This window comes from Bacillus rossius, chromosome 1 (genome assembly GCF_032445375.1).
Source record: "Bacillus rossius redtenbacheri isolate Brsri chromosome 1, Brsri_v3, whole genome shotgun sequence".
In the NCBI taxonomy this organism is placed as follows: Eukaryota; Metazoa; Arthropoda; class Insecta; order Phasmatodea; family Bacillidae; genus Bacillus; species Bacillus rossius.
Genome location: NC_086330.1, coordinates 283,085,062 through 283,102,502, shown reverse-complemented (window position 1 = coordinate 283,102,502; position 17,441 = coordinate 283,085,062). Strand labels below are relative to the sequence as shown.

The following is a 17,441-nucleotide window of genomic DNA, read 5'->3' as shown; positions in this document are numbered from 1 at the left end:
TCCTGCATCCTGTTTCCGGAAATACTATTATATACTACTAACGTCTTATCAATCTGCATACGGCATTTGATGTGAGTAATCCCGCGAATGCGACGGAAATAAACAAACGGAAATGCGTAACCACGGATGGCGTGAGCCAAAGTTTACACAGACAAAAATTTAACAGTTTAATGAGTTTTAACAATAGAGGCGGTGTTTTAATTAATTTTTTTTGTCAAAATTCAGGTCCAAAGCTGGTGTTTAGTATTTTTTCAAGTTTTTTTCGCTTTTATCGAAGCCGTTTTATTGTATAATTTAAAATTTCGGTCTGCTTATCAAATGATTCAGTAGGTAATTAAGTTGCTGCATTAGCGAATTTTAGCTGTGAGTACCGAAACTACGTGTGATTCGCGATTAGAAATATAGTTTAAAACACAATTTGCATAAATTTATTGCCCTCGGTATTATTTTAAAGAATTCTAAGTTAAATTTCACGTCCAAATTTCATATGACTAGTGTATTTTCAACATGAGAACACATTAATTTGCTCGTTACCGTGGTTAGATGTTATGCATCCTTGGCGAGTACTGAAAGACTCGCTTACATTTTAAAATATATTTTGAACCTTTAATTGCAAAGCTTGAGGGAACACAATGTTTTTCGTTTATCCATCCAGAGAGTAAACCAACAGACTACCTGGCGTGGCGAATATTTAGCAGCCTCGTATAGTTGTTTCATGTGAAAAAAAAATGGAATTTCAAAGTTATTCCCTGCCACACAAAGTGATATCGCTTGTTGCCTTGTTGATATCCAAAACTGCACTCGCTTGAAATAAAAGGGCAACAATGCAAAAACAGTTACCATGAATACTAAGAAGGCATTAACAATGCAATGGATGTTGCCAGGAGACGCAGAAGGCATCAACAATGAAAAGCCGTTCCCATGGAGACAAAAAAGCATTAACAATGCAATAGAAAAATTTTATCAAGAAGTACCATTATTCTGCTTAAAAGGGTAGGTTCTTTAATTACCACGTAGACAGTGACCTTCCTCGTGTTTCGAATGTCAAGTATGCAAAATTGCATCGCTGTGTAAGACTGTATATCTGTATAATACACAAACAAATAAAAACTATTCTTTATATGCATAGATTATCCAACCAATTGATTCGGGTCACACTAGAATTAATTTAATTTATAACAAATACAAATAGGGCTTCTATAATCTAATTTGATAAATAGTTTTTTCATAATAATTTGCGATTACGGATTAACCATAAAGACAAATTCGTGAGTGAAACGAAAGAGTACAAGTGCCAACTATGAGAAACTCGTTTGGGACTCTCCCAATTCAGCACCTTATGAAACTTCGCTGGCCCGGTAACGCAGAGGACTATGGAGTCTATACTGCAGGGCATTGTCACCGGCAAACTTCCCTGTCTCTGTCCGTTCACATTTCTCGAGCACTGAATCTATTTGCAAGCGGTTCCAAGTTTGCTACAACATTGAAGTCGCCGACTCACTTCGGGAGGTATTCCAAAACGTTCGGGTAAGGTAGTGAATAAGCACTGCCTTGTTGGGATACGACCGTAGCTAACTCATGGGCCGTATTCCAGAAAGTGTCCATACCGAATCCCAGTAAGGAAACAGATAAGCAGCCGTTTTAATAAACGGTGCCCTGCGCAAGGCTAGAAACTGGTTCCAACGCATCATATTAATACTATCGAGTCAATTGTTACGGAAAATAAACATTAGAGATAGCAGCACCATCACACAAAAATAGAACGTCCTTTCCAATATTCTCAAGTACTTTTTAAAAAGCTGTTATTTTTTGTATGACCATTGAAGTGTACAAAATGTATTCCAGATAGTATCGCTATCACAAAATTTCATTTGTCACACTAACATGCTTGGTACGTCCCACTGTGTTCACAAAAATTAATATGTACGAAAAAATGGCGCCAGATGCGGGCCAAAAATTTGGAAGAAATAAACATTAAAGTGAGTTCTGCACACGCGCGGAATTTGGGCAACAGAACGGCAAATCAAAATACTTTTCCTAAAAATAAGGGACTGGCGGTGTCTTATCGTACACTATAAATACGTTTAGGGTACATGTGTAGCATATTCAATAATTAAATATATTTTTGTGTCTTGGAATACCGTGCCTTAAAATGTGACACAGATGATGCGTAGCCCATTCCGAGTGCCAGAGGAGTAGTAAGAGTGAAGCCACATTTCACATTCCCTCGGGGTTTCCAGATCTCCCAGAACTCCATCTCTCGGGATTTAAATGAACAGCCAAGCCGCGCGTCCTCATCGACTGAATATGCAAACTCGACAGTGGGCTTTCCGTCTTTCAAGGTTGTGTCTTTCTTAGTTCCGTATTCAAGGAGCGCTCCCGACTTTCTTCAGATGGAAATTATGTCGGACAATGCATCAACATTTTAGAAAAAAGGAAAATAGAAAAAATTGGAATAATTTTTTTTCTTGGAGAAAGATAAGCGCAAGTTTTATTAACACAATTTGTGTTATGTGTTTAAGTCGTCAACGAATGTTTTCTAGCCAAAATTATTTTAGGAGTATTCTGTGAGTTCAAGAAATAGTATTTCTGAGTATTCTGTGTTTTAAAACCTTTGTATCGCTAGAAGAGACGAATTTATTCAGCAATTTGATTTACGGACAGTTAGAACTCCGAACACTTTGGTGTTTTGAGGCGTCATCAATTGGATCACAGTTGTATTGTCACACCCCTAATGTAGTAAAAAAAAAGTTAATATACACCTGTAATTTTTCAGAGAATTAAACTCTTTGATAGACTTTAAGACAGTATGTGTTATCAATGGCTAGGGTCATCATCTGCTGTTTGTGAAATTTCGCGTAAATATTTATAATCGAAATTTTATCCCGAATAATTAGAGACTGAAAAATTTCGTGGGTCAGTGACCTCCAGGATGGAATCCACGATCCTCAGCACATTAGGGCGACAGTCGCCTGTTCATTGGCTGCGGACTTGTGGGGCGTCTCAACTGGGTGACCTGTGATTGAGGGTCTTAAATTGGCCAAGATTCCTCTAGATTAATAGTAAACCTATACCAGACGAAGCATAGAATTATTTGAATTTAAGCATATCACGAAAGGAATCTACGAATAATTGCCAGTGGCATGTATTTATCGCGAAATGGTATCAAGACTAGCTTTGTGTAAACACTGTAGTATCGTCTGTGTTTCATGATTGGTAGTGTTCCTTTCTTGTACACGCACACTGTCTGCACACGAATCACAGAATTTCTGTGCGGAAGCAAACGCGTTCTGAACGGCCCAGCCAAATAAGGCAATGGCTTCTATTGCGAACGACCACCAATTACAAGATAGAAACCACTGGCGCAGTCATACATTAATATAGTTTAATGAGTTGTTATATTTTAGTCTGTGTCCTTCAAGTTGTCTGAAATTTCCCAGTTTGCAAGAATGGTAGCTGCTAGTGGAGAACTTTATCTCAACTATCACTTGTAAGGAAATAGATAATTTTGATTTACAAACACTCTTAATCATACGTGGACGTGTAGAAAAAAGTTGCCAGGGCAACAAGGGCAGCGGTACTACTTTTGAGGAACTGTCAGTTTTGTCACATGAAAAATGACAAAGACTTGACTCGCTCATTATTGGTTTTATTCAGAGCCCCTGTTATTCCGCGGATTCATTTCACACCAGACTGGACTCGACTTGCCTGTAATCTAACCTTTCAAGAGTGCTCAGTGGTCGATGACAAGGTCACATATTTTGGCGGGTCACTGCACTCTATTTGTTTTTGTAAATGGAACAGAATCATTCATGTAAAATTACAGATGTTTGTAAATTTGTAATTTGTACATTTACACATTACATGAAAACAACTGCATCACTATAAAATAGTGTTCTTTGTGATATTGGGTTCGGATTCTTATTCGCGTTGCCCCAGTACCTCCAGTAGTTAAAGTTATCTGAAAAACCGTTCTCTGAATATCTTTCTAGTCTTAACTGCGCGCATTAAAAAAGCCAAATTAAACAAAATCCAGTCCGATTATTTGATAATCTGTTTTCTTTTACATAATTTAAAAGAATCATGCCTGAATGAAACATCAATTAAAAAATTGGTTGTCTGTAAAGTCGGTTTACGGACGATAGTTTAACGTGACCACGTCATAACAAAACATTGATGAAATGATTTATCCAGATGAAAAGAAAATATATTCGGCGTGAGACTGAGCCGTAATACGTTTTTGCAACCAAACCATTTAGGCATTAAGAATATTATATTTTTTGAGGAAGAAATTTTTTTTAAATTTTTCTATCTTTTATATGATAAAATCTACCTCTGCATACTTTTATGAATAAAATTGAAACAATTTAATTGAATTATCACTATTTTGTATGGATACATAGGAGTGAAATGAAATGTACAATTTAATTAATAAATTTACTTTTATTTGCATTCATTAATTCAAATATATTTATTACTTTTGAAATGCTGCGTGCGCCGTATTTATTTTTACAAGTACAAAAAAAAATCGGAGTTAGTCATGGTGCCAATTGCAGCCATTGCTGGCCAATCCCCGAACAAGCACACGATGCATGCTCCCTTGTCTGCATGGCTTAAACCCAGCATGAATAGACGTAAAGGCTTCGGCCTGGGACGCACCTAGAGTTTTCCCTAACCCAGACCCCTCCCAAAAAAAACACTAGATTTAGTTAGGTTAGGAGAAAAAAAAATTAAAAACACATCCGTAGTGGGACATCCGTAGTGGAACATCCGTAGTGGGACAATTTTTCGTGCGTGCAGCCAGTGTTCATCGATTTATTAGACGTTGTCACGTCAAAAATAAAATTATGCGTCCTTTTTCATAAAACACTATTGATGCATGCAAAAAAAAAAGTTACTGTATCTGCCTTGGCAATCGGTTTCCTGCGCTGTGACTGGATAGGCAGCGGTCCTCCCTGTGTGTAGAGGGTGGGTCGAGACTCACACTTGTCGCGGTCGGCGCCCCAGAGCCAGGTGTCCCAGGTGCCCTGGGGGACCTCCCAGCGCCAGGTGGTGCCGTTGGCGTCGCGCAGGCTCCAGTCCCACGCCGTGGGCCCGGGCGAGTACAGGTTCCAGCCCGAGGGCCGGTGCACCGCCTCGCCGCTGGCCGGCAGCAGGTCGTGCACGAACGGCGACTGCGGCGTGCAGACAAAACCACTCGCGGAAACTTCCCCATGACCGAAATAATTTTCGAATCCAAAATGGCGGAAAGGTGTGACGTGGCAGCAGCCAATATATATATATATATATATATATATGACATTAACTTTACTTTGCGCTCGTTCATGGATTTTAAAATGGCACTAGAAAATATCACAAACTGGTTAAGTGGCTAGTAATGCATGTTAAGCTATAAAATTACATACGTTAATTAACATACAAGTACATTTCCTATGAATTATATTTGTCTACTAAACAAATTTAGGATAGGTACCTGTATTTCTAGCTATAATAAATATTCATACAATTGTAAATATTTATAAATTCCGTTACAGTAAAGGATCTGGCTGGTCTCTTTCTTCAATAAACCGATTGGAGTTGAGAATCAGTCAGTTCGCGCCAATGCAGAACTAAATGTTTATAATTTTGCTAACTTTTACAAGTGTTCCTGTAGTAGAGTAGAAATTATGTAATTAATTTTTATTTGTAATTTTGTTGTTTTATTTCTCAAGCCTGTCACTTTAATTGTAATTTAAATTAATTTTTTTGCATCCGTCAAGGATCGAACCGTGACAATCGAATCAATCAGATAATTAAAAGGTGATAATTGTAGTGTTAATTAATACTGTTATTGTAAAAATTAAGAATATTTTTCAACGAGCATGAACATATTTTTTTAACATTTATTTTTTATCGTTGCAATCACTTTCCAAATTAAATAATTATTTTTTTCGTGAAAATTATCTGTTTGTCCGATGCCACTGCTTAATAACAGAACGATGAGTATTTTGCGGATTACAAGTTGGCAAAGTAGACTTGAAGCACATATAAAACTGCTTCACTTTGACAACTGGTACCGTGTTCTAGGAACTTGACCACCCTGAGCCAGATATAAACAAGGAGAAGAAGTGGTCACCCAACCACATGCAGTCCCAAAAGGATGTGACCTTATCGACCAATGAGCACCTCAAAATGGGTTGTTTTGTACACGTACACAAGAAAAGTTAAGCCTGGAATAAAATTAATCCAAAAATAATTTTGGCTTTTCGTATGAACAAACAAAATATATATATATATATCATATATTTCCATGTTTGTAGTCTAATGTGTTGCCAAATAGTACCGTGAATTTTGCATTTCTGTTATAATTTCGAAGACTCATTTCATTCTTGAATAGAATCAACTTTCTCATACATTTTCAAGCAGTTTTTAAATGCTTATTGGTTGATAGCAAATTTACATTATTTGGAGGATGGTACACGTGATTGTGTAACTACTTTATTTTATCTTGTCAAGGGAGTGTCAAGATCACTGTAGTCTAATCATCAACGTCAAGCAGGTGTATATGTGCTCCAAGTCCACTTTTATACCCAATAAATCTACGAAATAACCGTGTCTCCAGTTATAGCTAGAGTTTCTGCGATTTTCTGGTTTGATGACCTGCAGGCTAGACTGAATGATGCTGTGCTCACTCGAGCTTTATTCGTGTATTCTGTGTGGTTTCCTAAAAACGTAATAATGAATGACTAGCACATTATTCAACCATTGTTTTTTGGGGTTAATAGAATGGTTTTGGACTGCTTTTGGCGTGTCTAAAAAAACTATTGAACTATTTTCAATAACATTCATGTTTTTTATTTCAAATTGTTTTTAAATAAACCCGAAAATTTGCTGGTCTATAGCTACAGCAGGAAAAATATTAAACTGTATTAAATAGATTTAACGAAGTTTTTTGGACAAACCTCATTGCAGCTTTGCACTGTTTGTCATGGGAAAATTCCGAAAATCAAAAATAAATAAAAATATGAAGACAAAAGATTCACAGTAAACAAGACTGAATCAGCTGATGTCGGACAAACGGAACCAACGATGAAATTAAACAAGTATTATGGAAAACACAACGACAACAGCACGGACAAAAATGTTCAACATATAAATGTCATACAGGACAAGAATTCCTGTGAAGGGAATTAGTCATGGAAAAATAATATAACAACACAGACAAACACAGTGGGCTAGCAACGACGAGTCAGATTAAATGCAGGCAGACAACAAACCTGAACAAGGCAGCAAACATAAACACAGCGATGAGTATAAACAAGTATAATGGACAACACAAAGACGATAGCACTGAAAACACAGAATTTTTCCAATGAGAACAGTTGCGACGTTTCGGGAACTGACATCTGTTCCCGTCATCAGGCACAAACAGACTGACATTGGACACGATTGTATTGTCCAATATCAGTCTGTTTGTGCCTGATGACGGGAACAGATGTCAGTTCCCGAAGCGATGGAAAACCATGGATTTATACATATATGTTAGGGCTCCTCTCGATGCACAGCCAATGGCAGCCGAGGGATATCCTCATTGGTCATGCACAAAAGGGGTGATATTATTGGCTGATGTATTGCTGTGAGGGTTGTTGGTTTGCACCTGAGTTGTGAAATAAATTGGTTTCTTTTTAAATTAAAGGTATAAATATATTTTTTCATTCAATGCTTTGTTTACTGATAATATGTATTGCTATTGCTGATAATAAATGCTGATTCCTTAAGTTTCCTTTTTATTGGGTGTTCTTCCTGTATGAGTGGTGTAGCAATGTTCCAGAGTATTCTATGGCTATGGTCCCAGGCATGTTCGGAAAGTCTAGATTTCTGAGTTTCACCCTTCTTTAAGTAATTTTTGTGCTCCTTAATGCGTGTTGAAAGCGCCTGCCAGTTTCTCCAATATACACACAACCACATTCGCAGGGGATCTGATACAGTTTTGACATTGAAACTTATCTATGGCTGGTTTTACTTTGGTAATCATGCTTTTGATGCTGCTGAAGGCCAAAAATAATTTTATCATTTTAATAAAAAAAACTAAGTATACAATGAACCAATTTTGTCAGGAATTTGTATACGATAAGTAAACAAAGAATGGATCGTAAAATAATCTGCTTTCCTCAAAAATGAAAGTAAAGTATTCTCAATATTTACGTTGCATGTGGATCAGCACATTAGTCCGTCGTAGAACAATATTGTTTTTTAATGTCCTTCATTTAACGACTTCAAATCTGTCAACAGAGCTAATCTCTAGCGAGACAGATGTTTATGATGAGACGTCCGTAGGGTTTGGTTGTTTGCGCTAATCCCATCTCTCGTCGAAGACTGTTAGCGGGTCACGTGACATATTTATTTACCCACTTACTCTGGTACCCTGCTTTGCATGAGTGGCTTATTAATTTTACCCTGCAAGTTTTTTTAGAAGACTACATGCACTGATAATTATCTAATTTAATTTTTAATCCCAGCTACACTGTATAATCATTTGTAAGTTGAACATAAATATTCATGCAAAACAAAAGATATTTTAGACATGGGCATTTATATAAAAACAACTGTATCACTACAAAATAGTGTTCGCCGTAATACTGGGTTCGGATTCTTACTTGGACATTTATACTATGTGTTGTTCCAGTTCCTCCAATAGTTAGTCATTTTTAAACCATTTCCTAAGTAGCCTTCCAGTATTAACTGATCACATTAATTAGCATAATAAAACAAAATAAAATCTAATTATTAAATATTCGATTAATTTTTTCATGGTTAAAAAAATTGTTTTTAAATGAAATATAAATTTGGCGCCAATTTTCGTTATAAATACTAAGTATTATCTCAAAAAACGTATTTTATGTATGCCAAAATAACCTTAGCCATGTGGTGTACAAATTTACAATATATTTTTTGTATATTACAAACTTTTTCTTCGCAATTGGTTTCAACGGGAATATATTTTTTAAATTACATAAATTTTGTCTCTGTGATTGTGGGAAAAAATTGTTACAGAAGGCCTGGATTAAGGCTTAGTCTAAAAGCCTTCTTCTATGAAATATTTTTCTTGTCTTAACTATTTAATAAGATATTACCTAGTATTACCTTTTCTGAATTGTTTCTTGAATTGGTTTTTGGGTCACAAATTTTGTTGCCACATTTATATTCAACATTATTTTCAGCTTGCAAGAACACATGAAGTAGTGATAGTTATGAACTTGCCTGACTTCTTACCGTTGTAGTTGATATTTAGTAGGCCTAAATATATGTTGGGAAAACTTGAGATGAAACATTAAATGCAAGAGGATTATTTTGATAAATTTATAGGAAAAGCCCTCAAATAATAGTTGCGACAGTAAAATCAGACATCCAACATTTCGTGTGAGACGGACACTTAATTTTTTTTAAAAAAGGTTTATATACGAGATATATATGATTGCATAATTTTAATGCACATGTAAACCACGTACCTGAAATGCATGAGTATTATGTTACATATGTAACGGTTTAGTCGGCGTAAGCCAAGAACACAGTCAGTCGTATTTCTTCGGTTTTAGTTACAAGTATTGCTATATCATACGAAATATTATTATTTTTTAAATAAAACCAATCATGTGTCCTTGTGAAATAATGAAACTTCATAAAAGTGAAAGAATTTTTTTAACTTAAAGACGATTTTTTTTGTCGTATTCGGTCTATAAAACAATATATGCAATATATATAATATTGTAGCTTGACTTATATAAAAATAATATTTTTAAAACCTATCTGGATATTATATGTGTTTGTATGGAACAAATTTAACAGCGCGTATGTAGAAGAATACCACACTCTATGCACGTGCGCACACAAAAATTTTTGTAATAACAAAAATCTTCGTAACTACATGAGATCTATTACAGACTTATCTGCGACTATATTATTGTCAAATGCGTGGAATCATTTAATTGAACAGGAATTTCCTAAATATGTTTACACGATGAATCGAAATTTAACAGACAAACATCGTCTGGAGGTTCATAATAAAGATATAGTTGATGAACTTACGGGGTCTTACGGTTTTTCCAAGGCTTGTATACGTTTTTAAAGTGGGAAATGAACCACTAAGTTTTGCACATAATAATATCTAAGATAAAACTCAAAGTGCCTGGATAATGTTTACTTATAAAAATACATTTTTGCATTTTTTTCAAAAGATTCCTTTGGTAACCTGTTGCCAAGTAATAGCTTGAAATACTACAATAAAAATATTGTATATCTGTACAACTCATTTTTGTGGTTATTTTTTTACTTTCGAAATACTTGTTTTCTATATACTATATATTTCTTGTCGCGTTATGAAAATTAGTGATTTTTTTTCATTGATATTTTATACAAGAATACCTTTTATATGCAACAATTTATTTGAATTTAATTTAATGAACTTATTAATGCGTACAGTTAATACCGGGAAACTATTCAGGGCACATTTAACAAATATCCTAAACAAATGCAGGTACTGTAACATCACATAGCCTGGGCAAGAATCCAAACTAAGTGTTAGTACAAAATATGTTTGTAGTTTTAGAGTTGATTTTATGTTAAGGTATAAATTTACAATTATCATAAAGTTTAAATGATTAAATTTCCTAAATTATAATTCCCGCAATCACCTCATACATGACACTGTCGTAAAATTATTTAATTCAAATTTTGAGTGTAACAGCACGTCACAAAAATGCTTTGGATATAAAGGTGTTATCATCCATTGTTTTAATGAAATAATTATTCTAAGAGCGCGAATTTTTTTGCGTTGGTTGCAGAACTTTGTTCATTTAAAAATCATCCCGGTGCTTATTTTCCCATCTTAATAATTAATTACGTGAAATAAATCAGTAGTTCAACTCCAACACCTGAAAATGTGTATCAGCTTTGAGAAGCACTTGAGATCGTAAGTTTATTTTTTATTTTTTTTCGTCGTGAACCTGCAGCTAAAGATGGCTGGCTGTATGTATGTATAAAATGTGTTTAGTTTGGGGTTACCGGGCCCTTGACTCACCCCTCTGTAATCGCCCTTCGGGGACTTGCCACACCTTTAAAGGGGTAATATCTTAATTATTTTGCTTCTAATGTTTCGCTTTTCTGCACATGATCCTAAATCATTCCATAATGTAATAATATTTAGTTGTTTGCGAGAGGTTTTTCATTACTTAAAAAGTCCTTATTTAATTGTTTTCATGAACTATTGAATGGAAAATTTTCATTTCAGTCCTACCACTTACTGAGAGCACGAAATTATTTGATATACAGTTTGAATTAACCGTTCTTAGAAAGCCTTTGTGTTAAAACCTTCTATTTTCAGTGTATAATATTATATTATACTAAAAATAAATAGTTTTAAGACGAAGGCTACATATAAACAGTTAATCCAAAACATTATAACACACTAAAATAAAGGTTTGTTTGCCTCAACAATTTTTTTTTATATGACCAATATATACAAACGGTTTATTAAAAAAATATTATTTATATATAGGAAAGATTTGGTAGGCCTGAAAAAAAAGGATTTGTCAACTCAACAATATAATTCGTTAGGGGTATAAAATAAATTTTGTAATACATAACCTTTTTTTGTTATAGTTAAAGAAATGTTTTTTTAATTAAATTAATTTTTGTTTCGCCTAGAGGAACTATTATTTGTTTTTCTCACAAAACCTTTCTCTCTGTGCTCATCATTTCATGCTTTAAGTAAATGCTAGAACTAACATAAGTATTTTCCTTTCTAATCATGAAGACATTTAATAAGGAATTGTTTGGTTGGAGAAAAACTTTTATAAACTATTACATATTGCTTTATTATGAATTGATTTAAAATCACGTGAAAAAACATGAAATGTTAGAAGAAAAGTACTTTAAGAAACTACCACCTTAAGGCAATGAAGGTGTTCACGTCTCCTGCACTGAACAGAAGCGGTCGCTTTCTGTGCGAGCGGGCTGGCTTTTGGGAGACTGTGTTTAATCCTCTTTCCTCGCGAGGCTTTCAGAAGCAGATTTTTTATTTTTTAGTCAGTGACAGTATTTCCCCAGTAAAGATGAAAATTCTGTTGATATTTTGAGAACCTGAAAACCTCTGAATAACACAAGGGCACTCAGACTGTGAGGTTGAAATGCATCAGCAAGTCAATAATTTTTCTATACAACATGACCTAAAAAATTAAATGTTCTCATATTTGAAATTGCATTTATTAATCGGCCTTCACGCAGTGGTTTTCTTTCCTCAGGTTCTTTATCATCTGCTTAATTTTATTGTCTGCAATTGAATTCAGTAAAATAATTTTATATTTTTTGATAAGTAATTTAATGTTTTGTAATTTTAAGTGAAAGCTCGATTTTTTTTGAGACATTATGCAGATTTATGCACTTTTTGGAACACTATAAAATTGTTTAAATCCATACTAATTTTACATGATTTTTATAGAGGACTTGTAAAGGAGAGTGTTTATGATTCCACCTTGAGGGAAATAACGCTGTGGTTTTATTCGGTGTTATTTTGAACACTATTGATTATATAGGGATTATCTTTTTATCACTTGTTAGATCTATTTTTATTTAGACAATTGTTTTTTATTACTGTGACGCTGAGTGAATTTATTAAATTATGGGAACACCCATTATTTATTTTTACGTTTTTCAGTTATTTAAAAAAATAAATAAATTAGAACTAAAATCTTGATAAATTAGGCAATACTTAGTTTTCGGTATGAAAACTTTCCGAAAATGGGTATGGTCTGAGCATTGAATTTAATTTTTAATTTTACGGAAAACTATTTATAAATTCCATGCAGTAGGTACTTCACAAAGTTAGGGCGTTATTTTGTATTCTTCGCCTTTAAGTTCCTTGACCTCGATTTTTTTTATTTTAGATTTTTTTTGTAAAGAAAATGATTTTAAAATAATTCACAAAAAACAGTTTTGTACGAGTAAACCAAGAAAATAAATTTAGGTAGGTGACAATAACACAAATAGTCAAGCAAACATTTTAATGGTGGACGTTTGACTGACTTCTTAGTAAATAGCAGACAACATATAAACAAATTTTTCAACACATTTGGCTTTGAAACACAAAATGATTTGCTTGTATAGTGCAAGATTCCTAGAAACATTCCCTATATAAAAAGTAGTTCCATGAAAATATAAGGACACAACTGAATCAACAAGTTGGTAAAGCCTTATCTTAATAGTTGCCAAATCTTGCTTCGATGCTGGATAACTGATCGGTAAGGGCCGGAATTTTATGCGAAATAATCTTATCGCCCATTTGTAGTGAATAGAAAAATTCGCGGATTCAATTACCTCCAGGATGGACTCCACGATCCTTTGCATACTCGGGAAAAAGTCGCCTGTTCATTGGCTGTTGCTTGTTGAGGCGTCTCAGCTGGGTAAATTGTGATTCTATCCTTAAATAGTTGAGTATCTAATTGGCCCACAGTCATCCAGATTTACATTGAATCAATACCAGAAGAAGCACAAAAGTATGTATTTAAAATTCTATCATTTCAATAAATGAATCCGCGAATTTTTCCGGGCTCTACCCATTAGACTGCAGTAAGGTGAGCTCACTCCAGCGATTTCTTCCTTGTATTTGGCGGCCATCTGCAGGTGAAGTCAAGGCCGAGTCGTTCAGGAAGCGTGTGCTTCCGCATAAGCTTGATGTAAGAGGTGCGCCCGCAGTGGGCTCGTAGTTATCTATACTAATATTATAAAGCTGAAGAGTTTGTTTGTTTGTTTGTTTGAACGCGCTAATCTCAGGAACCACTGGTCCGATGTGAAACATTATTTCAGTTTTGGATAGTACATTTATCGAGGAAGGCTATAGGCTATATTATATTATCAATAACATTAGGGATCCTTACTAAAAGTACAATTTAGAATCAAATGCGTTGGAGGGGGTTAGATAAAACATGCAGTACACGTACGAAGTGTGTGTTGACAATGCCGCAGGCGCTATTGCCTATTAACATTGTTGCCACGCACTAGATGCATTATCATTCTTAATTTTCCCATACAAGTAAAAAACACATGTGTGATATTAACAATGAAGCAATCAGTACCCTCATAAGAGTTCAATTAGTATTTAAATAATTTTTATCACTTTAAATCGCAAACATAAACTATTGTTTTTTTTTCCTCTCTCTGTGTTTAATTTGTTTTTTACTGCCCTTTTTTTCAAATATATATTTTACAGGCTTGAAACTTCACAGTAATGTTCCTTATATTACGCAGGATGACATTTTCCGAAAGTTAGATCCCATGGGTGGTTAAAACCAAGCAACAGTGGGTACTTTGTCTACATAAAAAAAGGATTTTGCATTGTTCATGCCTTCTGCGTCTCCATGGCAACGGGCATCGCGCGGCAGTGGCGTACCCACAAGGAGGAGCATGTATAATGAGCGGCGCAAGAGTGATCTGCCTGTAGACTGCCGTAGCGAAGTACGGGTACATCAGTTGTACGTTGCGTGCACGAGTCGGGCAACCATCGGTGCTATTCATTTTCTCTCCGGTACATTATACAGCATTGTAATAAATTTTCACTGAATTTTTTTTGTTTACCATTACTGGAAATGGGAGATGTGGCTTAATTTTTTCCCATTAGTATAGTCGTGCGAAGCCGGGTCGGGCAGCTAGTCGCTTGATAAAGCAACTGCGTGCAGTCTCTGCTGACGGTAACTGCACTATCCTAATCGCCCTGGCGAACCCAAGAGCCTAGCTCCGAGGTCTGGCTGGGAGCTCCAGGCGGCGGAATGCTTCTCACAGCCTCTAGTCTTGAAGACTACTTCTGTTAGGTTTGAACGGAGAGATATTATTAAATGGGGATTAGACCTCGCCATCTTGACATTTAAAATATTTTGATACCGCTTGCAATAAAGCTCCGTGATATTTTGGTTTTGTTTAACATGGTATAGGAATTTAGCGTTTTGGTACATGTTGAAGTCAACAGTTGTGAACTGGTGTGGTTAATGCATGAAATAATAAGTTATTTCCTCGCGGCGCTTACGGACTAGAGTCTGTTAGTAAATATGTGTTTGCAACAAGGTATAGAAGGTCTGGGAGATATTATTTAGGCCTATACATGCTAAAAATTAGGATAAGTAGTTTAAAATTAGAATTATAGATAAAAAAATGTGTGTGCGTGGATTCCACACGTAACAGAATTGAAACTTCTTGCTTATTAGGTAAAGATAGAGATAAATTATTACATTATTAGTATTTTTTACTAAACAGACGATAATAATTGAGAATAGTAAGTATGCGGGTATAATCTCTTATAAAAAAAAAATAAAGGAAAAATTTTAGTGTCAACGATAGCTGATACGAAAACTGAGGAGTAGACGAACCCAATCAGCGTTACGAGATTTCCTTAGCATCATGGCTGTGATGCGTCATTTCTACCTCTGCCCTGCCATATGTTCTTCCGGCATTACGACAAGCATATAGCATTCTACGCTACGAATCTATTCCCCCATTGCATTCTAAACTTTCGATTCTTAGTGCATGCGTTGGAGTGGCGTCGCCGCTGACGCACTCTCCTCCTCTACCGGTTCCCCCACCACGTACCTAACTATTCCCCTCATACGATCGCAAATTTCTAAACGCTCAAATATTGTAGCCAACTCAGCAAAGAAGTTTAACTAAAAAAAATTGGTTGTCTGTAAAGTCGGTTTACGGACGATAGTTTAACGTGACAACGTCATAACAAAACATTGATGAAATGATTGCATACTTTATGAATAAAAGTGAATCATTTTTATTTTATTAATAAAAGAATAAATACTTGAAATTATACTAGTAATCAGATTTTTAAAATGCAAGAATAATTAGCCTTTATTGCCGAAATTGTTGTTGTAATAACCAATGAAAACCACATTAACTTTTCACTTCACTTTATAAACAGTCGAGTGGAAGAGAGATAGATGAGGCGCAAGCGTACAATGAGCGTAACGGGACACAGTGTAACGGAATAATGTGCGTAACGGGACACTTTTTTGTGCGTGCAGACGGCGTTTATCGATTTATTAGACGTTGTCACGTCAAAAAAATTTAAAAATCAAAGAAGGCGGCGATTAAGAAGCTTTATTTGAAATAATTAATGGTGTGTGGCCATAGTTTGCAAATTGATGTGCGCGGATTTTAAGTGTACGAATTAGGTTCCATATAAATTTATTCCGTGGGGAATTTATTATTATAAACGAAGTAATTTGTTGTGAGTTGGAGTTATCAGTGCAACTGGCAGCAGGGCTTGTACCTGGACAATTTTACACCAATCATGAAACACAGACGATTAGTAGAGACAGGAAAAATTCGCGGATTAATTTCGTGATAAGGTTAAATTAAATTAATTATTCCTTTGTGCTTCTACTGCTATTGTCAGAGGAGTGTTGGTCAATTGAAGACCCTCGATGAAAGACGTATTGAATCACAAGCTACGCAGTCGAGACAAGTCAGCAGGTTTGGCCGGGTATGCGGAGTACCGCGGAGGTGACTAAGGACTAGTCCTCACCTGGACGGACATGTTCTCCAGGGCGAGCGGCAGTATGAGCCTCAGGAGGTCCAGGACTGGCTGGCCCATGCTGCTGCTGCGCTGTGGCTCGGACTGACGCAGCGGCACACAGCTCCAGCGACCTCGGCGGCCGGCGGAGACACGCCTCGCCACGCGGCGCCGCGGGGCAACACCGGCCCAACTGCCCCTCTGCCGCACCGACGCACCGACGCCTCACCTGGCGAGATGCTATTCCGTATCCCTGCTGCCAGCACCTTTTCAAAAACCTTTCCCCGTCAAATGTAGGTAGAGACCAGGAAGATTCACGTTTTCACTTCGTGCTAGGGTAAAATGCAAATATTTTTACCTTTGAGCTGCATCTGCTGTTGGCTAACAATATACCAGGACATTCGGCTAATGAGAAACCCCCAATAGGCCACTACGTTAGAAGTCATAACAAGTCAGCAGTAGAGTGTACTGAGAACTGTGGAGTCGATCTTAGAGATCAGTGAATCAACGATTTTTTTTTTCCCAGTCTCTAAATATAGGAAGATAAGCATCGTGTTAAAACATAGTAGTATCGTAAGTGATTCGTGATTGTTCGAGTATCTTACAGGTGCAAGCCCACTGTCGGAACACCATTCACATCAATCTTGTGCGGAAGCAAACGCGTTCTGAATGACCAGGTCAAATAAGGCGATGGCTTCTCTTTCAGGCGGCCGCCAACCACAAGAAAAAAAGCCACTTAGTGCAGTCTAATAATCAATCAGATCACTTTATGATTTATTAATATATACATTAATAACATTGAAGAGCACTGAATAATTAGCAAAAAAATTTCAATTCACACCCAACTTTTTGTATTTAGCTGGTACTAAAGCAAACACAAAGGTTCTTATTTTTCAGC

The 17,441-nt window shown here is 35.9% G+C and overlaps 1 protein-coding gene across 1 annotated transcript in view; it reads right to left on the bottom strand.

Moving 5' to 3' along the window:
* Window positions 1-16,637, bottom strand: part of LOC134530110 (uncharacterized) — a 113,633-nt gene extending 96,996 nt beyond the window's left edge. The window contains exons 1-2 of the mRNA XM_063364717.1: window positions 16,556-16,637; window positions 4,985-5,174 (exon numbers count right to left, since the gene is read on the bottom strand). Of these exons, the coding sequence (XP_063220787.1) occupies window positions 4,985-5,174; window positions 16,556-16,624 (259 nt within the window). The 5' untranslated portion in view covers window positions 16,625-16,637. The remainder of the gene's footprint in view (window positions 1-4,984; window positions 5,175-16,555) is intronic.
* Between the last annotated feature and the right edge of the window lie 804 nt (window positions 16,638-17,441).